A 24,529-nucleotide genomic window follows, 5' to 3' on the forward strand; every position below is an offset into this window, starting at 1 on the left:
CATTTATTTTCTCAGTTTTAGAGGCTGGCAGTTCAAGATCAGGGTGCCAGCATAGTTGTGTTCTGGTGAAGACCCTCTTCGTGGCTTGTAGACCTCCGTCTTCTCGCTGCTCGAATGGTTTTCTTCTTATAAGGGTACTGATTCTTCATGAGGGTCCTACCCTCGTGACCTAATCTAAACCTAATTACTTCCCCAAAGCCCCACCTCTTAATACCTTCAAATTGGGGGTTAGGGCTTCATACGGATTTGGAGGGGGACACATTCTGGCCAGATTCCTCCACTGTAAAATTACTATTTTTTATTTTTTCCTGCGCTGTTGGGAGCAACTCATTTAACTCAAGCCTACATTCAACAGAAAGGGAATTATGTTCTACCTCCTGGAGTGAGGTGTATCAAATAATTTGTGGGCATATGTTAAAATCACCACAGTAATTAATAAACATTCTTAGGGAGATACTTTGAAGTTACTATCCTGTCTCTGCTTAAAATTTCATGTACTAACTTTAGCATTCCTCATTCGCTCTTGCCTGTGGTTATTATTGCTGTGGAATTCTAATGGTGATTTTCTTTTTCCCTCATTCTTTCTACATATATTATTCGGAATTTTTCTGTAAGGAAGACTTGCCCCCTTTTCTCTCCCATCTTAAAACTTATTCAGTCATTTATTTATATTATTATGGGCTTAAGAATATTTATTTTATTCTTTGGATTATAAGCCAATACTATCATTATTTAAAATTTTTACTCAAATTGTTACAGCTTTGGCCATTGGGAGCTCTTTCAGTTTGGCTGTTGTGTCCTTTGGCCACCATCCTTTTGTTTTTTGAGCACTTCCTTACTTTCTGGCATTAGCAGATGCTCCATCTTTTACTTGCTCTATGGCAGCACCAGAGTCTGCTCTTCGTCCAAGGAACCCTGATTCCTTTTGTTGGGACATGGTGTTAAGAAACCAAAAACTGGGCCTTGGATGTGCTCATTGCTACTGTGGTGTCACTGTTTCTAGGCTCTCTCAGCAGACAGAGCTAGGGGATATATATGTATAGGAACCCAAGTATGTGAACCTATTTATATAATTATATCTGTTGCCTATTTATCTGTATGTGTATTACCTAAATATCCTTCTGTTAGGTTATCATACATTTGTAATAAAGTTAGACTGATTTGTCACAGTCTGCATTCCATCCTAGATTTTCTCAACATCTGGTTGATTTTTTACAAAAATTTGCATGTAGTAAATTTCATTCATTCTTTGTAGTGTACAGCTCTATGTGTTTTGATGAATGCATGTACTAGTCAAGTATCAACCACCACAATACTATTCAGAACAGTTCCATCACCATAAAAAAAATGTCTTCATGCAGTCACTTTGTCATTAACAGCTCTCCCTTCTGCAAATCCTGGCAACCATTGCTGTTCTCCTTCACCTTTTCCAGAGTGTTGTATAAATGGAACCATAAAATATATCATCTTTTGGGTCTGGTTTCTTTCACCATGTTCATCTATGCTGTTGCATGAAACAATGTTCTGTTCCCTTTTATTGCTGCATAGTATTCTATCTAGTATATGTATAAACAGGATTGTTTATCCATTCCTCCGTTGTTGAATATCTTGGTTGTTTCCAGCTTCTGGTGATCATGAATAAAGCTGCTATAAACATTCAGGCACTGGGTTTGTGTGAATACTAGTTTTCAGGTCACTTAGGTAAATATGTAGGAGTGGGACTGCTGGGTCATATGGTAAGTGTATGTTTAACCTTTTATAAGAAACAGCCAAACCATTTTCCAAGGTGGGTGTACTATTTTGCATTCGCTCCAACAATAAATTAGAGTTTCTGTTAAACTATATCTTTGCCAACATTTGATATTTTCAGGGTTTTTGTTTCAGTCATTCTAATGAGTGTATAGAGATATCTCATTGGGGTTTTAATTTGCATTTCTCTGACTAATGATGAGCATATTTGCATACATTTGCCATCCATATATCTTCTTTGGTGATTATCTTTTCACATCTTTAACCAGTTTTTGGTTGGGTTGTCTGTTTTCTCACTGTTGAATTTTAAGAGTCCTTAATATATTCTGAATACAAGTTCTTTACTGAGCATGTGATTTGCAAATATTTTCTCCTAGTCTGCTACTTGTCTTTTAATCCTCTTAGTGGTTTTTGCAGAGCAAAAGTTTTTAATTTGATTAAATTCACTTTTTCAATATTTCATGGTTTTAGTGTTATAGGTAAGAACTTATTGCTAAACCCATATTCACCTGGATATTCTTCTATATTTTCTCCTATAAGTTTTAAAATTTTCCATTAAATCTATGCTTCGTTTTGACTTAATATTTGTTTAAGATCTGAGACATGTGTTGAGATTCATTTTTTTTTGCATATGAACTATGCATCGATTGAAAAGTACCGTCAATTGAAAAAACTGTCTTTCCTCCATTGAATTGCCATGGCACCATTGTCAAAAAATCAGTTGACTGTGTTTTTGTGGCCCTATTTTTATTATTTTCTGTATGTCTAGCCTTTTGTCTGGACCACACTTTCTTTTTTTTTTTTTCTTTGTGTGTGTGTGTGTGTGTGTGTGTGTGCGCTACGCGGGCCTCTCACTGCTATGACCTCTCCCGTTGTGGAGCACAGGCTCCGGACGCACAGGCTCAGCGGCCATGGCTCACGGGCCCAGCCGCTCCGCGGCATGTGGGATCTTCCCAGACCAGGGCATGAACCCGTGTCCCTTGCATCGGCAGGCGGACTCTCAACCACTGTGCCACCAGGGAAGCCCTGGACCACACTTTCTTGATTATTGTTGTATATAAAGTCTTGAAATTGGGTAATGCAAATCTTCCAACTGTTCTCTTTCAAAGTTTTTCGTTTGTTTTTTGCTATTTTAGTATCCTTGCCTTTTCCTAGAAATTTTAGAATCGACTTGTTGATACCCATAAAAAAGCCTTCATGTATTTTTATTGGTATTGTTTGAATCTAAAGATCAAAATCGAGATAATTTACATCTTAATGTCAAGTCTTCCAGTCCACAAACATGGTATATCATTCCATATCCTTGATTTCTTTCATCAGTGTTTTGTTCTATATATAGTTTTGTTTTGTTCTGTGTATCGGTTCTATATATAGATCCTTCACATATTTCATTAGATTTGTATTTTAAGTACTACCTTTTGTGTGTGTGCTATTATAAATAGTATTTTGGTTTTAGAATCTGAATTCTGAATTTTTAAAAACAGTAATTGCTGCTCTAGTTGCTATTAGTACATAGTAAATTACAACAAAACAATGGTTAAGCAACCATTTTATTATGCTCACAGACTGTGTTGAACTAAGACTTTGAACAGGGCATGGCATAGATGGCTTTGCTCTGGGATGTCTAGGGCCTCAGCGGGGAAGACTTAAAATGATTTTGATGGCTGGAGATTGGGATGATCTTGAAGGCTTATTTATTCTCACATCTGGCACTTAGACTAGAATAACTCAGAGACTCGGACTTCAAACCAGAGTCCCTAGTGGTGACCTCTCTATGTGGTTTCGCTTCCTCAGACCATGACAGCTGTGGAGCAAATGGATTTCTTATGGAGTTGCTTAGGGATCCATATGCAGATATTCCATCAAACAGTGCAGATGCTGAGTTGTCTATGAGCAAGCCTGTGAAGCCACACAGTTTTGCTTCTGCCATTCTTTATTAGTGGAAGCTCTTATAAGCCTGCTCAAATTCAAGAGGAGTAGACAGATCCTACCCTTTAATCAGCAGAGTGTCAAAGAGTTTGGGAACTGTGTTTTAGAACTGCCACAGATGCTAAGGCAGTTATAGGAAATGTAAGCAAATGAAACTGCTAATACTAGGAAAAACCCCATAATTTACAGAGTGTGTGTGTGTTTTTTTTTTTAAAGAGTTATATAAATGATTTATTTGTGATATTTGCCAGGCTCAGTTTTTAGTTTATGCAGAAGAAATAAAACTTTAATACTAGTATACCCTAAGAGAAAGTTGAGTTATCTAATATATTTTAAGGTTGAAGAAAAGAGAGTGCATGCCTTGTTAGGTCACAGTAAGACAAAATTTTTAAAAATATTTGCTTGTCCTAGATATCAGTTTTTTTCAATTTAAACTGATCTTTATGGTTTGTTTTGTTTTTTCAGTGCAGGCTTTAAAAGTTTTTATTTTTTTATACAGCAGGTTCTTATTAGTCATCGATTTTATACACATCAGTGTATACATGTCAATCCCAGTTGCCCAATTCAGTACACCACCATCCCCACGCCCCCGCGGTTTTCCCCCCTTGCAGGCTTTAAAAGTTGATTTAAAATATTTAAAACAATCATTTTGCTTTCAACGAAGTCTTGATTCATTTATTATTTTGATTAAATTATATTAGAAATTTTGGGGGGTACACTTGGAACATTTAGATCTTGATATAGTGTAAGGAATGGTAAGCACCAACATATAATTAGCTGTTCCTACCTTTGCGTCCCCCCCTCCTCCCACAAAGTAAGTACCTTCCTTTTCTTTGATGGGCTGAAAAAGCAAATAGGATTTTTTGGGTGGGTAATTCACTTCGGATAAATTTCAGCCGATACAACGTCCTGTTATTTTTAGAAGAATGGCGTTTGAGTAGCTTGGACATGATGATGATGACTTTCCTGTTTTCAAATCATGGGGCATAGATGAACCAAATCAAATCATGAAGTGGGTAGATGTTTAAACAGATTTCTCTAACTCTGACTTGGCTCTTCTCTTGATTGATCAATTTGTACCAGTGTTGGGTTTTCTGTGACTGTAATGAAGAGTAGCAAACCCTGTGTTTTGTTTTGTTTTTTAATTTTTATTGCAGTATAGTTGATTTACAGTGTTTTATTAGTTTCAGGTGTACAGCAAAGTGAATCAGTTATATGTATATCCAGCAAATCCATTTTTAAAATATATTTAAGGAAGAGAAGGAGGAGAACATTTTACACTTTTTTTAAGCATGTTAAATTCTTCTAAATGAACTGTGATCATGTAGAATATCCTGTAAGAAAAGTAAATTATATACCTAGTAAAACAGTGTTACCTGAGTTTTGGTTCTCTGTATGCTTCTTGGAAGTGTGGCCATTATTTTTTCTTTACAGCTTGATTGTGTAAGTTATGTTTGTATCTGCCATGGAGTATGTATTTAAATGACCAAAGATTAAGATTCCACTGCATTATTTAGTAGGAATTGAAAACAGAATAAGGAAATTATTCATATATCTTTTATAAACACATTGTCTATTTTCTATTTTTATACATTATTATGGCAAAGAATACAGTGGCACTTTCTTTGTGTCAGTGAACTTGAAACAGCTTGAAATATATATATATATTTTTTGATTATCTTTTCATTTGAGGTATGATACAGATATCTATTTCATTCCACAAGACAAGAAAATTAGATTCTAGGATAATTAAATTTGCCCTTGTAAGCAAAGCTAGAATTCCATTGTTTGAGACAATTGACCTTCTTCTTGGCTAAAGAAAGCTAGCAGGATTTTAGTGTAGCGAGGGGCAGCAGATCATTGTCTGAAAGCACGGACTTGAGCCAGATTATTTGAATCAAATCCCAGCCCTCTTACTTCCTAAGTATGTGACTGTATTGAACAACTTAACTTTTGTGCCTCGTTTATTTTATTTATAAAGCGGTTATAATGATACTGTTTACTTCAGGGGGCTGTGAGGATTAAAGGAGTGAATATATGTAAAACATTTAGAACAGTGAGCGGCACAAAATCTAATGTTTAGTAATGTTTAGACTATTAATAATATTAATATTATTGTTAACTTTAATGGTATTGATAAAATAAATACATTCTATAGTGATCAAAGATAAATACATAAAAATGGAAGTATTAAAAGCACTAGAGGAAAACATTGGTATATAGCTTTATAACATTGGAATGGGGCAGGCTCTAAGTATGATTTTAAAATTTATCAAGCATGAAAGATTTTACTATATAATAATTGAGAAACTATAGCAAGAGACAACATGAACAAAGTTAAAAAACAAACAATAACAGGGAAAATATAGACAGCACATAATAATAACATATGGTTAAATTTCTTAACATACAAGAACATTTATAAATTATTAAGGGAAGCACAATCCTGTGGGAAAAGGGCAAATAACAAAGAAAGATACCCAAATGGCTAAGAAACATTCAAAAGGATTCTGAGCATCACTCAAAGTCTAGTATTGCAAACTAAAATGTTTCTCTCTTATTAGATTGGCAAAGATTAAAATGGTGCTCAGTGTTGGGAAGATGAGGCATTCTTAAGCATTACTGCTGAGCAGTATAAATTGATAGACATTTTTGGAGAGTTATTTGGCAATAATGGTCAATTTTAATAGCCCCAAAACCCTTTGAACCTCCAGTTTCACTTCTAGGAACTTACCCTGCAGATTCATCAAAGAAGTTGACTTCATAAATTAGTTCTCTCCCTGGAATAAATACTCATCAATGGGGATTTGGTAAATAATGTTATGTTTCTACAATGAAATACCATATAGATTCTTTTAGAAGAACAATGAAGTTTGTATATGCTAACACAGAAGGGGATCCAGGATATATTAGGTAAAAAAATGAAGTTGTCAAACTGTAGTATGATCTATGCCTGTTTAAATATATATGCTTATATATACATTACATATGTGTATATAGGTATACAAAGGATACACAAGAAACCATTAACTGTAGCTATATCTGGGACATAGGACATAAGCTACCAGGGAGAGAAGGGGACTTGTACTTTTCACTTTATATTCTTCATTGTTTGAATTTCTTTTAACAGTGGATATATTGTTACTTTTATAACTTAAAAAAAAAAAAGCCTGTAAGAAAGGTTTGAACGTCTTCCATGCTAGGTATATTGTTATCTATTGCTGCATAACAAAATACCCCAAAATTTATCAACTTAAAACAACAAATATTTAATCTCATAGTTTCTGAGGGACATGAAGCAGCCTAGCTAGGTGGTTCTGGTTTAGAGTCTCATGAGATTGTAGTCAGGCTATCAGCTGGGACTCTAGTTAGATTCTACTTGGGAGGGGACCTTCAAGATGGCGGAGGAGTAAGCCATGGAGATCACCTTCCTCCCCACAAATACCTCAAAAACACATCTACATGTGGAAAAACCCCTACAGAATACCTACTGAATGCTGGCAGAAGACCTCAGACTTCCCAAAAGGCAAGAAAATCCCCACGTACCTGGGTAGGGCAAAAGAAAAAACAGAGACAAAAGAATAGGGACGGGACCTGCACCTCTGGGAGGGAGCTGTGAAGGAGGAAAAGTTTCCACACACTAGGAAGCTCCTTCACTGGCAGAGACAGGGGGTGGGTGGGGGGGAAGCTTCGGAGCCACGGAGGAGAGTGCAGCAACAGGGGTGCGGAGGGCAAAGCGGAGAGATTCCCGCACAGAGGGTGGGTGCTGACCAGCACTCACCAGCCCGAGAGGCTTGTCTGCTCACCCGCCGGGGCGGGCGGGGGCTGGGAGCTGAGGCTCGGGCTTTGGTCGGATCCCAAGGAGGGGACTGGGGTTGGCTGCGTGAACATAGCCTGAAGGGACTCGTGCGCCACAGCTAGCCAGGAGGGAGTCCGGGAAAATGTCTGGACCTGCGTAAGAGGCAAGAGACCATTGTTTCGGGGTGCGCAAGGAGAGGGGATTCCTTCCCTGTCTGCCCACAGAAAGCAGAGCACCGCCTAAACGAGCTCCAGAGACGGGCGTGAGCCGCGGCTATCAGCTCAGACCCCAGAGACGGGCATGAAATGCTAAGGCTGCTAGTGCAGCCACCAAGAATCCTGTGTGCAAGCACAGGTCACAGGTCACTGTCCACACCTTGCCCCCAGGAGCCTGTGCAGCCCGCCACTGCCAGGGTCCTGTGATCCAGGGACTACTTCCCTGGGAGAACACATAGCGTACCTCAGGCGGTTGCAACGTCTCGCCAGCCTCTGCCACCACAGGCTCGCCCCGCATTCCAATTATAACTACCGCATCCCTCTCCCCCCGGCATGAATGAGCAAGAGCCCCCTAAGCAGCCACTGCTTTAACCCCGTCCTGTCTGGGCGGGAACAGACGCCTGAGGGCGACCCACACGCAGAGGCGGGGCCAAATCCAAAGCTGAACCCCAGGAGCTGTGCGAACAAAGACGAGAAAGGGAAACCTCTCCGTGCGGCCTGAGGAGCAGTGGATTAAATCCCCGCAATCAACTTGATGTGCCCTGCATCTGTGGAATACCTGAATAGACAGTGAATCATCGCTAAACTGAGGCGGTGGACTTTGGGAGCACCTGTAGACTTGGGGTTTGCTGTCTGCGACTGACTTGTTTCTGATTTTTATGTTTATCTTAGTATAATTTTTAGCGCTTGTTATATCGGTGGATTCGTTTGTTGGTGGTTCTCTTTATTTTATTTTTTTCATTTTAATTATTTATTTTTTTTCTTTTTTATTTCTTTTTTTTTTTTTGCTCCCCTGTCTTCTGAGCCGTGTGGCCGACAGGGTCTTGGTGCTCTGGTCTGGTGTCAGGCCTGAGCCTCTGAGGTGGGAGAGCCGAGTTGAGGACACTGGACCACCAGAGACCTCCCAGCCCCATGTAATATCAATCGGCGAGAGCTCCCCCAGAGATCTTCGTCTCAATGCTAAGGCCCAGCTCCACCCAATGGCCAGCAAGCTCCAGTGCTGGGCGCCCCATGCCAAACAACTAGCAAGACAGGAACACAACGCCACCCATTAGCAGAGAAGCTGCCTAAAATCATACTGAGTTCCCAGACACCCCAAAACACACTGCCAGATGCAGCCCTGCCCACCAGAAAGACAAGATCCAGCCTCATCACCAGAACACAGGCACCAGTTCCCTCCATCAGGAAGCCTACACAAGCCACTGAACCAACCTCACCCACTGGGGGCAGACACCAAAAACAACAAGAACTATGAACCTGCAGTTGGGAAAAGGAGACCCCCAAACACAGTTAAACAAAATGAGAAGACAGAAGTATGCAGCAGATGAAGGAGCAAGGTAAAAACCCACCAGACCAAACAAATGAAGAGGAAATAGGCAGTCTACCTGAAAAAGAATTCAGAGTAATGGTAGTAAAGATGTCCAAAATCTTGGAAATAGAATGGAGAAAATATAAGAAACGTTTAACAAGGACCTAGAACTAAAGAGTAAACAAACAGTGATGAACAACACTATAAATGAAATTAAAAATTCTCTAGAAGGAATCAATAGCAGAATAACTGAGGCGGAAGAATGGATAAGTGACCTGGAAGATAAAACAGTGGAAATAACTACCACAGAGCAGAATGAAGAAAAAAGAATGAAAAGAATTGAGGACAGTCTCAGAGACCTCTGGGACAACATTAAACTCACCAACATTCGAATTATAGGGATCCCAGAAGAAGAAGAGAAAAAGAAAGGGTCTGAGAAAATATTTGAAGAGATTATAGTTGAAAAGTTCCCTAACATGGGAAAGGAAATAGTCAATCAAGTCCAGGAAGCACAGAGAGTCCCATACAGGACAAATCCAAGGAGAAACATGCCAAGACACATATTAATCAAACTATCAAAAATACAAAGAAAAAATATTAAAAGCAGCAAGGGAAAAGCGAAAAACAACATACAAGGGAATCCCCATAAGGATAACAGCTGATCTTTCAGCAGAAACTCTGCAAGCCCGAAGGGAGTGGCAAGACATATTTAGTGATGAAAGGGATAAACCTACAACCAAGATTACTCTACCCAGCAAGGATCTCATTCCCATTCGATGGAGAAATTAAAACCTTTACAGACAAGCAAAAACTAAGAGAATTCAGCACCACCAAACCAGCTTTACAACAAATGCTAAAGGAACTTCTCTAGGCAGGAAACACAAGAGAAGGAAAAGACCTACAAAAACAAACCCAAAATAATTAAGAAAATGGTAATAGGAACATACATATCAATAATTACCTTAAATGTAAATGGATTATATATACAACGGAATATTACTCAGCCATAAAAAGAAACGAAATTGAGTTTTTTGTAGTGAGGTGGACGGACCTAGAGACTGTTATACAGAGTGAAGTAAGTCAGAAAGAGAAAAACAAGTACTGTAAGCTAACACATATAAATGGAATCTAAAAAGGAAAAAAAAGTGGTTATGAAGAACCTAGGGGCAGGGCAGGAATAAAGACGCAGACGTAGAGAATGGACTTGAGGACCCAGGGAGGGAGAAGGGTAAGCTGGGACGAAGTGAGAGAGTGGCATGGACATATATACACTACCAAATGTAAAATAGATAGCTAGTGGGAAACATTGCATCTCATGGGGACATCAGCTTGGTGCTTTGTGACCACCTAGAGGGGTGAGATAGGGAGGGTGGGAGGGAGACGCAAGAGAGAGAGTATATGGGGATATATGTATGCACATAGCTGATTCATTTTGTTATACAGCAGAAACTAACACACCATTGTAAAGCAATTATACTCCAATAAAGATGTTAAAAAAAAAAAGTAACGTAGGAATTTTAATATCCAGTTACTCCTTGGCAGCACTATCATCACAGCCAAATGCCCACCAACTGATAAATGGAGAAACAAATCGTGGTCTGTCCATACAATGGAATGTGACTTAGCCATAAAAAGGAATGAAGGTCGGATACAGGCTACAATGTGGATGACCCTGAAAGCATTATGCCAAGTGAAAGAAGCCAAACACAAGAGGTCATATACTGGGTGATTCTATTTATATGAAATATTCAAAATAGGTAAATCCACAAAGATGGAAAGCAGATGAGTGCTGCCAGGGAGGAGTGAGGAGCAACTGCTTAATGGGGATGGGTTTCCTTTCAGGGTGATGAAAGTGTTTTGAAATTAGAGGTGATGGTTGCACAAGAGCGTGAATGTACTAAATGCCACTGAATTGTACCTTTTAAAATGGTTGAGTGTATGTTATATAAATTTGCCTCAATTAAAAAAAAAAGAGAGAGAGAGACTCTACTTGGTATGAAGGATCTGCTTCCAGGCTCACTCCTGTGATTGTTGGCAGACCTCAGTTTCTCTCTAGCTGTTGGTCAGGAGAATTCAGTTCCTCACTGCATGGGTTTCTCCAGAGGGCTCTTCACAACTTGACAGCTTTGTTCTTCCACACTGAGTGAGTGATCTAAGAGAGTGCCAGCGCCCAAGACTGGGCAGATCTTTGGAGTGATATATCATTACCTCTGCTATATGCTGTTGGTCACACAGTCCACTCCTGGTATATTGTGGGAGGGGGTCAGTACCAGGGGGTGGGGGTCATTGGGGGCCATCTTGGAGGCTATCACAGTGGGTCTATCAGAGTATAATCTCTTGTAACAATTTGGGATTATGAAGAAGTAAATTAGGGCAACATTTAGGTGGGAACTGTGCTTAAAAGTTAGTTACCTTCTTACTAATTCTTGTAAATATTTGCTCTTTTTTTTTTTCAGGTCCGGCACAGAATCAAATGCAAGTTCCATCTGGGTATGGATTGCATCCTCAAAGCTACACTGCTCCCTCAGGACATTACTCTCAAGGACCTGGGAAAATGACCTCATTGCCATTGGATAGCCAGTGTGATGATTACTACTCTGGTCTCTATAGGGTACCAACACAAAATGTGGTGACTCCTAACACAGCAAGCCCACAACCAGGAGCACAGCAGATGTATGGCAGCGTTCCTCCTGCCCCTCATGTCGTGGGATCCACTCTGGGATCATTCCAAGGTGCCGGGTCATCAGCATCACATTTGCATACGAGTGCCTCCCAGCCATACTCCTCTTTTGTGAATCATTACAATAGTCCAGCCATGTACTCTGACAATTCTTCTGTTGCTGCTCAGGGATTTCCCTCTACTTGCGGTCACTATGCTTTGTCAACTGTTTCTAATGCTGCGTATCCTAGTGTTTCATATCCCTCTCTACCTGCTGGTGATCCATATGGGCAGCAAATGTTTACCTCACAGAATGCTCCGACTGTCAGGCCAATTAGAGATAATTCATTTTCTGGTCAAAATACAGCTATCAGCCATCCATCACCACTTCCACCTCCACCATCACAACAGTACCACCAGCAGCAGAGTCTTTCAGGATACAGTACTTTTGCGTGGTCAGCTTCAGGCCTTCCGTCAACCCAAGACAATCTAATCCAAAACCACACCTCCCTGGCTACAGCCAACGACCCAACAAATCCTGGTAGGTTGAATGAAAAGTTCACCAAAGCATGGTTGAAAATCAGTGCATTTCCAATCTGATTTTTATTGCATGAAGGTTAAAGATGATACTGCCTAATAGAAAAATTGGAAATTAGCTCACCTTTGCAATTTATTTGCTTTATTTATAGTGGAATTTTGCAGCATCTTCTTGAACCCTTCCCCTTCATCTATTCACAATTAGCCACCCAACCATCTGCCTTATATAGCATGGTTCCTTGCCATGATTGGGATCTCAGTTGGTATTTATTGCTGTGTTTTCATGCCTCTGCAGTAGTTGTCTTTAATGTGAGTTAGGAATAAGGCAAAATGGAAGGGTCTATTTGGGGATATGCTTTGATAGCTAATACTTTCTTTTTTATATTAGTTCAACCTTGGGACAGTTACTATTCCAGCCATAGCCCTATTCACTATAGAAAAAATGATGGCCTGCAATACCACACTGGTTTCTCTAGGTGAACCCCTATTAGTGACTTTCACAGAAGATATATTTCCTATACATTAAAGTTGATGTTTTCTCAGCCCCAGATTGGTAAGTTAGGATGAAGGACAGGGAAGATGGAGAAAGATACATGAAGAATACCCTTGTAATTAGTTTTTCTTACCTTCCTAAACCAAGATGTGGTTAAATTTATTTGTTTAAAAGTTATGTATGCAAGGTATGTAGTTTTTTAGTGTGGGGTTTGCATAGGATATATTCACTTTAATTCAATTTGTGAACTTGAACTTAACAAAATCTGCTCTTGAACTGAATGAAAAGGTATGTAAAGGATGGGAATTGTTAAAGCTGTGATCGTTTTCTGAATGATGTCTTTAGATTGTATATCAGAGTCTAGATAGCCATATGTCAAGGATGTTGTAGAAAAGTATCATTCCCTGGACAGTTAGATTATTTAAAGTTAGAACTTTAGAATATTAGATCTGAAGTGTGCATTTGAGATCATCTATTCTTTCGTTGCTATGTTGTTTAGAAACACTTTGGGCTACAAGCAACTAATAGTGGTTTAAACAAGAAAGGTGGTATTTTTCTCACATAACAAGAAGTCTAGGCAGATGCAGTAGATCTAGATGTCCTCAGTGTCTTTTTTCCCTTTCCACTCTGCCATCCTTAGTATGTTGGTTTATAGAAACAAGATAACTTCTGTACCTGTAGACAGCAAGTCAAAGTTAAAAGCAGAACGAAGGGAGAGGAAAGAAGATGGGGTCGTGGCATTGACCCCATTTCATTTTACATACCATTTGCCATAGCTGTTTTAAAAGACCATCTCTAATTTAAGGGAAGGCTAGAAAATGAATATTTAGCTTTGTAGCCTTCATGGTAGAGGCAGGCAAGAAAGAAGGGGTTTAGCATTAACTGGGTTTTAGGTAAGTCACCTTGAAGCATCTATCACAATTCCCAAATCTGGCTGTGCACCAGAATCCCTTGCACAGATTGTGATCTTGAAACCCAACTTACTGAGCTAGAATACAATCTCCAGGGTAGTCTTGGCACGCAATTTGTGGGATCTTAGTTCCCTGACCAGGGATCGAACCCGGGCCCTCAGCAGTGAAAGTGCAGAGTCCTAACCACTGGACCACCAGGGAATTCCCTTGGAAATCTGTATTTCTGACTTGATCATGAGTGATGTCGGGTAGCAGATCCATATTCTACTGTAGTCCTTTTGTTTAACAAATGAGGAAAGCCTGTAGTCATTAATGTTAGAAACAGAGCTTGTCCTGAAGCTCAGTTTCTTCTGACTCTCAGTCTACCCTTCTCAGAACCAGGGCTTTCTGTCCCCTAGAAATTCTGTTTTCTTTCTTTCTTCTTTCAGCAGTCCTTTTACACATCAGCTTATCCTAAGGTCCCTCTGACTGAAGGATTTTGTGACTATCGTGACAAAAAAAGAAGAAATTCAGCTAATTGCTGTCTTATTCTGAGATGGGACTGAATAGAACTAATTTATGCTGAGATGTAGGATCAGGGAAATGTAGGGCCACTTGGCTAAGGAATAGAATACCTGTGGGGGAGGGCCTATCATTGAAGAAAATGTTGAATAAAGAGTAAGAATAATTACAAAATTAGCTTCTATTTGAATAAGTAGTAATTAGGCCGTTAGGCAGAGAGAAGGGGGTATACTTCCATTCTTTTAATTGTGATACTATACTGTGAAAGCCATAGTAAATATAATTTTAGAAGTTCATTTGTTAAGAAGTGGGTTTCTTTATTTTTTCCCTCTAGATTGGTAAATGACTTTTTAATTGTAGTTCAGAAGTTGACAAATTAAGTGTATCTCAGGTTAGTATGACCCATGCTCGTCACCATTTCAAAAGAAATAAAGAGGTTACTTTTAAAACGTACTTTAAATATTACAGAAGTTCCTAAACTTTCTCAGCTGATGTTTCTCAGTATTTTTTCCAGTGCCTCAAGCTACTTAGTATTAATAGTTCACAAGGTTTTTTGACAGATGTCACCGTGTTTCTCTTGAAAATTTAAAACATCCCTTGGAACTCTGTGAGTTTGTTGCGAGAGCAACTTGGGTGCCTAATTACAAGGTTTGGGAACCATGGGTATACCGATTTTAATGTTCTAGAAAGACAAGCAATTTAATTGGTTTGGACATTTTAAAATTATATTGTCATATTAAAATGAGAATCTTAGGTATTAATCATAGTTTTGTGTGAAAATCAGCCTTTGAGTAATTGACAAGAATGATTGCATTTTTATTACCTGGTTATATTAGTTTCATTTTCAGGTAGTATAGTAAAAATTCTTAAGCAATTTGTGAAGGGTTAAGATCCAAAAGCATAAACCTGACTTAAGTGATTATCAAAAACACAGTGATTGATACATGCTGTTACTTTTAGGCAGTTGATGAGTTCATATTCAGAAACATAGAATAAAAGAGACATGTAAATGTTATCTCATTTGCCTGTATTTTTTATTATTTTTTAATTCTATTTATTTGGCTGCGTTGGGTCTCCATTGCTGCACTCGGGCTTTCTCTAGTTGCAGCGAGCGGGGGCTACCCTTTGTTGTAGCACGCGGGCTTCTCACTGCAGTGGCTTCTCTTGTTGCGGAGCATGGGCTCTAGGCATGCAGGCTTCAGCAGTTGCAGCACGTGGGCTCAGTAGTTGTGGTGCGCGGGCTGTAGGGTACACGGGCTCAGTAGTTGTGGCTCGCGGGCTCTAGAGCGCAGGCTCAGTAATTGTGGCGCATGGGCTTAGTTGCTCTGCGGCATGTGGGATCTTCCCGGACCAGGGCTCAAACTCGCGTCTGCTGCATTGGCAGGCGGATTCTTAACCACTGCACAGCCAGGGAAGTCCATTTGCCTCTTTATTTTAGAAAAGCATGTTAGTACAATTCAGCACTAGAATTTCAGATTACTTTATTAAAAACATAGTGATGTATGTTTGGGGGGCTGTGTTTAGTTGTTAACTTAGAGTGAAATTTTGGCTGGTGTTTAAAAGGTGTCATTATACCATTAAAATTTTTTAAACTGGCACTATAGGTAAATTTGTCAAGGTTCAGAAGCTCTTTCTTAGTTTGAGATGAAGTTGGCTGAGTAATACAACTTCAGTAAGGATCACATCTTGACAGCATATTGTAGAATAATACTGAGTACAATTTTATTAAAAAACACTTTAAAATCTACTTATAAAAATAATAATAATAAACATTTATATAATCCTTATATAAAAATCCACAACATACATGACACTAAGGTATAACCACTGGTAAGTTAATATACATCTATCATCTCGGGGTGGTGATGTGCCTGAGGAAAAGCAAAATAGATCCCTATAGGAGGTGACTATCTGGATAAAGAAATACGAGTTAGAAGTAAGTTAGAAAACTACATTGGAGGTACAAATAGTACAGGTAAGAGATTATTTTCAGCTTTGGAAACTTGTGATGAGATTGCAGAGTTGTGAGATAGTAATAATTATGCTCCCTCACACTCGTACTCCTTCAGTTTTTCCAAAGCTACTCTTGAACCTTTTCATCTTTACTCAACTTTATACCTTCCACCTGTAAATTGTTCTATATTTACTCCTTCTTCAAGCTCAGAAGATGAGATGTCCATCTTTGTGACCACTTCCTTCAAAAGTTGACTTTATCAGTTGTCCCTTTTCTGTATCTCAGTTTCCCATTTTCTCCTGGGCTATGGCATTGGAAAGGTGAGAGGAAAAGACTTGAAGGAAAAACATGAAAAACATAAGCTTGGTCCTGTATGTAATCAGCAGCCACCAGAAATTTTTAAGCAAGGGGGTGACGCTATCAGGTTTGTGTTTCAGATCTTTCTTCTGTGAGCAGTGTGCTAGGTGGACTGGAGGAGGAAGAACCTGGAGACAGGAAGACCAGCTAGGAAGGAATTACTACAATTATCTAGATGAAGGATGCTGACACAGGTTGAGATTTATTTATACAGAAGACAGATGGCAAGAGATGATTTCAAGAATGCATTGATAAGGTTTATGAAGGAAAAGGAATAATAAAAGTTGACTTAAATTTTCTAGTTTGAACAACTTGAATGGGTAATGGTGCTATTAGTTGAGAATTTGCTTAACCTTCCTAGTTTCAAAAGAGTTTATGTACAGTTACTAAGGAGCTACTAAAAACTAACAGGGGAACTACCTTAATGCCAATAAATAAATAAATAGATAAACAGACAAATGATTTATTTTTGAATTGTAGGTTCTGCCTCTAAGTATACCATGCTTCATCTGTCAAATTCTCTTTGTGAAAGGGGTAGTTTTGTTGTTGTTGTTTTTGGCTGGCAGTTTTCTGTGGTCCTTCATATTTGTGGAACTTGTCTCCATTTATTTGACAAATACTTGAAAGCCAGCTATGTGACAGGTGTTTATTTTAGTGCAGGGAGATAAAATAGCAAGTAAAAAGACTTGATCCTTATCTTCATGAAGTTTGTAATCTTCTTGGGGAGGCAAACATTATCCAAATAAACACAAATAAACACAAATAATTGTAAAATTGCTACTATTATTTAAGTATCATGAAGCAGAGATGTATAGTGCTTGGTGAGAGTACTCTAGGTATAGCGTACTCAGGAAGTTTTCCCTGATCTCTGATATGTGAGCTGCAATCTGAAGAATGAATTCTCCATTTATACATGGAGAATTCTGAAGAATGAATTCTCCATGTATAAAATAAATTACAGATGAAATAAATATTTAAATGCAAAAAGGCAAAACTTTAAAACTTTTGAGGAAAATACGGAAGAACCTTGGAGTTGGGAAAGATTTCTTAAGGACACCGCCCACAGTGCTAGCTAGCCATAAAGAATAAGCATGATAAGGTTTACTATCATCTAATTAAGAACTTTTTTTCATTGAAAGGCAACATAAAGAGAACAAAAAGACAAGCCATGAAACGGGAGAAAAAAAAATTTTGTAGTATTTTATCCAGATTATACAAATAACACATAAGATCAATAAGGAAAAGACCAGCAACCCAAGAAAAAAATACATGAACAGGCATTTCACAGATGAAACGAAAACATACTCAGTCTCATTAATAATCAGGGAAAAGCAACTTAAAACTAGAATGGGATATCTACTTATACCTAGCGGCAGGATGGTAAAACTTTGAAAGACCGACTATACCAAGGCATGGCAAGGATGTGGAATAACAGGAAAATCTTAGACAGTGTTAGTAGAAGGACCTATTGGTTCCACATTTTAGGGAAATTTGGCATTAGTGGGATTGAAGGTAACCACACCCTGAAACACAGCTATCCCACTTCTGTGTACTCTAGAGAAGTCCTTCTCATACTTTGTGAGTATGAATCACCTGGGGCCTTGTTAAAATGGAGGTTCTGATTCACCAGGTCTAGTAGTGCCTGGCCTAAGGATTTTATCAAGTTTCTGTATAAAGTGTTGCTAGCCCATAGAGTACACTTTGAATAAGAGGGCCCTACAGCACCACTTCCTGTTTTAAATGTGTAGTACTTGTAGAAAATAACGTTTTGCGGGGGGGGATTCTGAGCTAAAGGGTCTAGTCTGTTCCCCAGGCCAAGGAACTCACTTCCCACAGGCCCCCCAGGGCTGAGGGGATCCTCGTCCCTTGCTGTACAGCTACATACACACTTTTGAGCTGTGGCACACACATTGAGAAGCTCCACCCCCACAGAAACTAGCACATGTGTACCAGGGACATGTTCATGAATATTCCTGTAGTACTGTATGTGAAAACATAAAATTAGAACCCAAAAGTCCATTTATGATAGAATGGATATCAGTATATCCTTCCAGTGGGCTACTGACGAGCAGTGAAAATGATGAAATAGAGCTATACTCATTAACACAAATGAATCCCAGAAATGTAACAGGATTCATGGAAGAATATATGCAGTATGCTATTGTTATAAAGTTAAAAAAACAAGCAAAAATAATGTTTAGGCATACTTATTTGTGTGGTAAACTAATAACAAAAGCAAGAGAATAAGGAACACAGTTCAGAAGGGAGGCAGGGGAATACCTTCCGTGAGGAGTACACCAAGAGCTTCAACAGTATTGGAAATGTTTTATTTTCACAGTTGGATGCTGAGTTCATGGGTGTTTCTTTATTATGATTTTATAAATACATACACATATACGTATCACCTTTTATTTGTATCAATTATTTTATTAAAGAAAAAAATTTATTACATCTAAGGGGGAGCAAGTGTATTCCCCTTTAATGGGAGAGAGCATGGCAAGTTCAAAGGACTGAAAGACCAGTGAAGCTAGAGGAGAACCAACCATGGGCCAGGAGGAGGCTGGGAACTCAGGATCATTGAGGGCCTCGTTGACCATGTTAAGAAGTGTTCAGGGTAAGATGTTTTGTCTTCACCCTCAACCACTGGCAGACTATTGAAGGACTGTAAGGAGGGTGATGCCGTGTATCAGGCTGGAGACTGGAGAACACAGAGGGCCGTGTTCAAACCTGAACTACTTATCTTAGACTTTGTGCTTGGAATTGTTTTTGAAAAATTACTTGTGGGAATAATTTAAGGCCTAGGGTGATGGAATTGTTCTCCAGAGAGGATTTATATTTCCTTCTGCCAGTTTCCTCCAGGTACTACCAGCCTGTGATCACATCCATCCAAGTCCAAGTGTCTAGATGTGCTGGACTGTGCAGATGTTCTGAATCAAAGCTGCTGGCTTTTGTAAGGCTTAGCTTCCTGGTTTATCCTTAGCCTGAGGTTATAACCCTTCAGATACTATCCTAAAAGTGGAGGTATGGGGTGCTGAATCAGGTGCCCCATCTTGGGTGTGCTGTAGGAGATGTCTTGCTTCCCATGCTCTGCAAGGCTACAGAAAACAGCAGATCAGGTTTTCAACAGATAACCACAGGGTGAAAGCAGCTCTGAGTGTTAGGCTTGTTTCTCTTGAGTTTTCAGTTTCTTACAGATTTTCACCCAGAGATTCATTAATATCATGTTAGATCTTTGATTATTTTAAGAAGATCTTTTTAAGTATAGTTTTTAAAGTTACCGTTAGTAGAAGGTTTGATCCTAATTACCTAGATCATCATTAACAGAGGCAGAAATATCTTCCATATTTTTAGACAGTGTCTTTTAGTTTCTTATTATGAGCAAAGGTAAAGTTAATATATTTACTGTCTTCCACACCCCTCTCCTTATTTTTATCACTCAATTTTAGGTGATTATATCTTAATTTTTTACTTTGTACTGTTAAATATATTCATCGCTCTGTTACTTTAGCATTTTTAATGATTTCACCAGTTATCTAATGCTGGTTTAAAACAAAAATTATTTATTATTTTTCATAGTTCTGTGGGTTGTTTGGACAGTTCCTCTGCCCATTTTCTTGGACTCATGTGACTTCATTTAGCTGGAGAGTTGGCTGGGCTGGAGAATCGTAGACTTCACTCATATGTCTAGCAGTTGGTGCACACCCTTCAGTGGGGCACCTAGGTTTTTCTCCACGTGACTAGATTAGCTTCCTTACGTCAGGGGTCCCCAACCCCCCGGGCTGCATACTGGTACTGGTCCGCGGCCTGTTAGGAACCGGGCCACACAGCAGGAGGAGAGCGGCAGGCAAGCAAGCAAAGCTTCATCTGCGGCTCCCCACCGCTCCCCATTGCTTGCATTACCACCTAAACCATTCCCCCATCACCCAAGGCCTTGGAAGAATTGTCTTCCACGAAACCGGTCCCTGGTGCCAAAAGGTTGGGGACCGTTGCCTTATGTGATGGTCTCAGGGCAGCATTTCAAGAGCAGAAAGGCATAAGCTGTAGTACCTCTTGAGACGTGAGGTCCTGGACTTGTACACCATTACTTCTGCCACATTCTGTTGATTAAAGCTAGTCGAAAGTTTAGCCTCAATTCAGGGAGTGGGAAAATAGATTCCACTTCTCAATGAGGGGAACTGCAAAATATTGTGACTGTGTTTTCAGTCTCTCACAAATGATGTTTGTCCTTCCTAAAAATGATGTGGCAATTAACGTATTTAGACTACCTTCCACCTTCTTTCTCCATTCTCATATTTATATCATTTGTACACTATTGGGAAATGTATCACATTTTGTTCTGTCACTATATTCTTGCATTTGTTTCGGTCTTAGACCTAACTTTGTTCATATATATATATGAACATGTCATACATATATACACATACGTACATGTCTATATGTGTATGTATACTATTGTGTAAGTTTAAGATGTGCAACATGATGATTTGATATATATATTTATTGCAAAATGATGACCACAGTAGGGTTAGTTAATACATCCATCATCTCTCATAATTACCATTTTTGTGTATGTGGTGAGAATATTTAATATCTACTGTCTGAACAGCTTCCAAGTATATGATAACAGTATTGTTAACTGTAGTCACCGTGCTATACATTAGAGCTCCAGAACCTACTCATCTTATAACTGAGAGTTTGTACTCTTTGACCAATATCTCCCTATTTCCCCCGCTTCCCTGCTTCTGGCAACCAAAACTTTCTATTTCTGTGAGTTCGGCTTTTTTAGATTCCATATATAAATTACACCATGCATTATTTGTCTTCGTCTGATTTTCCTCAATTAGCGTAATAACCTGAAAGTCCCTTCACATTGTCACGTGGCAGGATTTCCTTCTTTTTTATGGCTGAACGATATTCCATTGTGTGTGTGTGTTTTCTTTATTTCCACATTTTCTTTATCCATTCATCCATTGTATATATGTCTGTATATATACACATACACACATGCATGTATTGATATATGCATACACATACATACCTACATGTATATATAAATGTATACACCACATTTTTAAAGTCCATTCATCCATCAGTAGACACTTATGTTGTCATCATAGGTTTTTCAGTTATCTCTTGGTTGGCTGAAGATGATCCTGTAGGTCAGGCAGTTTGAGCTATCAAAAAGGCCAACTATGAATCACATGTACTTTATTCCAGAGGTCCAACCTAATGTTACTGTCAAGCCCTTACTTAGTTACCTGTGAGATATGGGATCTGATTAGAAACAGCAAATGAAAAGTGGCAGTTTACAATACAAAATGGGATCTGAGCTAATAGAAACATCTGTATAATTCATGAGTCACATTACTGCAGAAGCAAATAACCTCTGTTCATCTTATCTATCTAAGGTACCATTGCACACTACAATAATTAGTATTAATAATAGTGATCATTAGTAAAGAAAAGCTGTTTGGGGTTCATTTTGTTTAAGAAGTTATGGAAGCTTGTGAAATGTTTTAGGAAAATTGCCATTAAAGACTTCTAAAAACATTTAGTGAATAAGTTTTTAGTTTTTTTGAAAATAATTTCTTTGGACCCCTTATTTTCTAGATATAGATATAGTAGATAAATGTGATGCTGCTGAAGTTTCTTACAAGAACTTCAGATTAACTGTATTTTGTTAGTATTTTAATATATTTCAAGCTTACTGCTGTGGATGAAATAGTTTCTTGTCTTCAGTTGCAGATACTTTGTCCTGTTCTGTAATGCAAAATGTTCAGCCTCCCAAGTCCAGCCCAGTAATATCCGCTGTTTTGTCAGGAGCCTCGTCAACAAGAACACCTCCTGCTGCAAGTCGCCCAGTTGAGCCTTTGGCCTCAGTTGCACGGCCGTCAGAGCTATTACAGCAGAAAGGTATTTGAAAAATTTGTTATACTGTATATATTGTACATATATATACGCACACAGTAATTCAAATAGCTGAATTTAAAAAGTCAAACTGATTAAGCATAATTTATGGAAAATATGAGAAAAAGTAATTTATAATCTCAATTCAAACACTATTTTTTAATATATTCCAGTCTCTGTGATTTTATATAATTATGTTATAGAATTTTGTTAAATCTGTTATATATTTTATATCATTGCAATCATAGTTTACATACCATTTTGCATTTTGCTTTTACATTTATTAAATTATGCAGTTCTTCATATATCTCTGTACAACTTTATAGTCATGGCTAATTCATTGTGTCATTGTATTATAATTTACTACTCCATCCCTCCATTATGGGCCATTTATTTTCTATTTTTTAAAGGTTATTATAGTTTCTTTTGGGATGAAACACCCAAGGTTTCCTTGTTTTGTGAATTTCCATATCCTATTTGATGATTTCTTTGCTTGTCATTATTATTAATGGAAAGTAACTTTTGACCCAATTTTGAGAATGAGAGGATGAAAATGAAATTGTAAGCCACACTCTTGCATCATTGACAAACAATATGGTTTATTTGTTTGCTTGTTTAATATTCTCCGTGTGTTAAATAAGTGACAGGTGACTAAAATGTGTTGTTTTGACCACTTCCCCACATTGCCTTTTCTTTTGATTGTATTCTTGATTGTTCTCTGTCTGGCTAAAATTCCAAATCTATTGATGTTTCAGGTTAATATACTATATTTTTCATATGATGAGAGATAACTGTTTTTAGGAAAATGTGGTTTGTATTTCCAGCACAATCATTAGTAATATTTTAGGGACTATATTCACTATGTAGTGACGGCCCCTCACCTTGAGTATGAAGAACTCTCTTATGTTCTGAGACTTGGAAAAAGCAACATAAATCCTTAGGCTGATCTCACTGCTTATATCTGCTGAGTGTTCCTGTGGTCAACAGAGGCTTTTCTATCCTTTGATCAGATTATACATTATAGATTTCTTTATTTGTTTTTTTTTTTTTTTAGGAAAACCAACTGCAGCACCAGAGAGTGTCCACTGATTCCCAACAAGCCAGTGGGTGTATTAGGAATAGGATCTAGTTATTATAAGCATTTACTTTCAAAGTGAGGGGCTGGTAGGAAAGTTGTACTTATCATGAGTAGAAGAAACTTAGGGGTACATAGGAGCCCTAACTAAATGAGTGATGTCTTTCCTCTACATTGATGATTACCTTCTAGATGTTAAGATATATATACTGCTTGTTTTGGCCCTTTACATTGTGCCCGCTAATTTATTTTTTCCTATTATATTTTTCTTTTGACCATTTTAGTTTAAATACCATCCTATCATCTTACTATATCATTTTGTAAACCACTTTCCCACTAAATAATTATGATTATTATGTTTCCTTTTTCTTACTAATAAGATAGATTTGAAAAGAGAAGGAACTATCGTTTATCGAGCAGTTACAATGTGCCAGATACTTCCTATTTATTATCTCATTTAATCCCCTTACCAATTCTACTAGGTAGACATTATCTTGGTTTTACAGGTGAGAAAAGTGACATTCACAAAGATTAGGTAACTTGCCCAAGATTATAAATTAGTAAATAGCAGAGTAAAAGATTTTTCTTTCTTCTTTTGGCCACACCACACAGCATGTGGGATCTTAGTTCCCCGACCAGGGATTGAACACGTGCCCCCTGCAGTGGAAGCACAGCATCTTAACCACTGGACCGCAGGGGAAGCCACCAGAGTGAAAGATTTTCAACTCAAACCTTTCTATTTTGTGCTCTTTCTATAAATGAGGCTGAATTATTGTTTTTGTTGGCTGTTAAACTCTTGATTTACCTAAGGTAAACTCCTTGAATAAGTAACAGGAAAGATAATGCTGGAGACCTTTGAATTTGCAGCTTTTATTGTTCCGTTTTCTGGAGTAGGAGATTGGTCACTTAGTGGTCTCATTGCCTTTGGGTAGATCTGGATACACACAGAGATGCGTATGAGTTATGGCCCCATGTACGTTGTGCAAACTGTAGTTTACAGGACTGACGCCCCTTGTGTGCAGGGTACGGCTGTGTAGGGTGTGCTGTGGGTCTGATAAGACTAGAAAGTATTGATACTTAAAAGAGGTTAGTCTTTTTCTCCTGTGGATGAAGAGTGTTGCCTGCCATAAAGCA

The 24,529-nt window shown here is 38.4% G+C and overlaps 1 protein-coding gene and 1 non-coding gene across 9 annotated transcripts in view; one reads left to right on the forward strand and one right to left on the reverse strand.

The window, feature by feature from the left end:
- The window catches only part of SEC24B (SEC24 homolog B, COPII coat complex component), a 94,943-nt gene that overhangs the window by 9,884 nt on the left and 60,530 nt on the right, over nt 1-24,529 (forward strand). For 4 of the 8 annotated variants that reach the window (XM_029235376.1, XM_029235377.1, XM_029235379.1 and 1 more), the window contains exons 2-3: nt 11,458-12,201; nt 22,153-22,326. In XM_029235376.1, coding sequence (XP_029091209.1) covers nt 11,458-12,201; nt 22,153-22,326 — 918 coding nt within the window. The remainder of the gene's footprint in view (nt 1-11,457; nt 12,202-22,152; nt 22,327-24,529) is intronic. The other 4 variants (XM_029235378.1, XM_029235382.1, XM_029235381.1 and 1 more) reach the window with 2 other exon arrangements.
- TRNAE-UUC lies at nt 13,730-13,802 on the reverse strand. The gene has a single exon. It is a non-coding gene; the product is annotated as a tRNA-Glu (tRNA).

Source organism: Monodon monoceros, unplaced genomic scaffold, assembly GCF_005190385.1.
Source record: "Monodon monoceros isolate NGI ecotype Baffin Bay Population unplaced genomic scaffold, NGI_Narwhal_1 Super_Scaffold_20, whole genome shotgun sequence".
NCBI classification, from domain to species: domain Eukaryota; kingdom Metazoa; phylum Chordata; class Mammalia; order Artiodactyla; family Monodontidae; genus Monodon; species Monodon monoceros.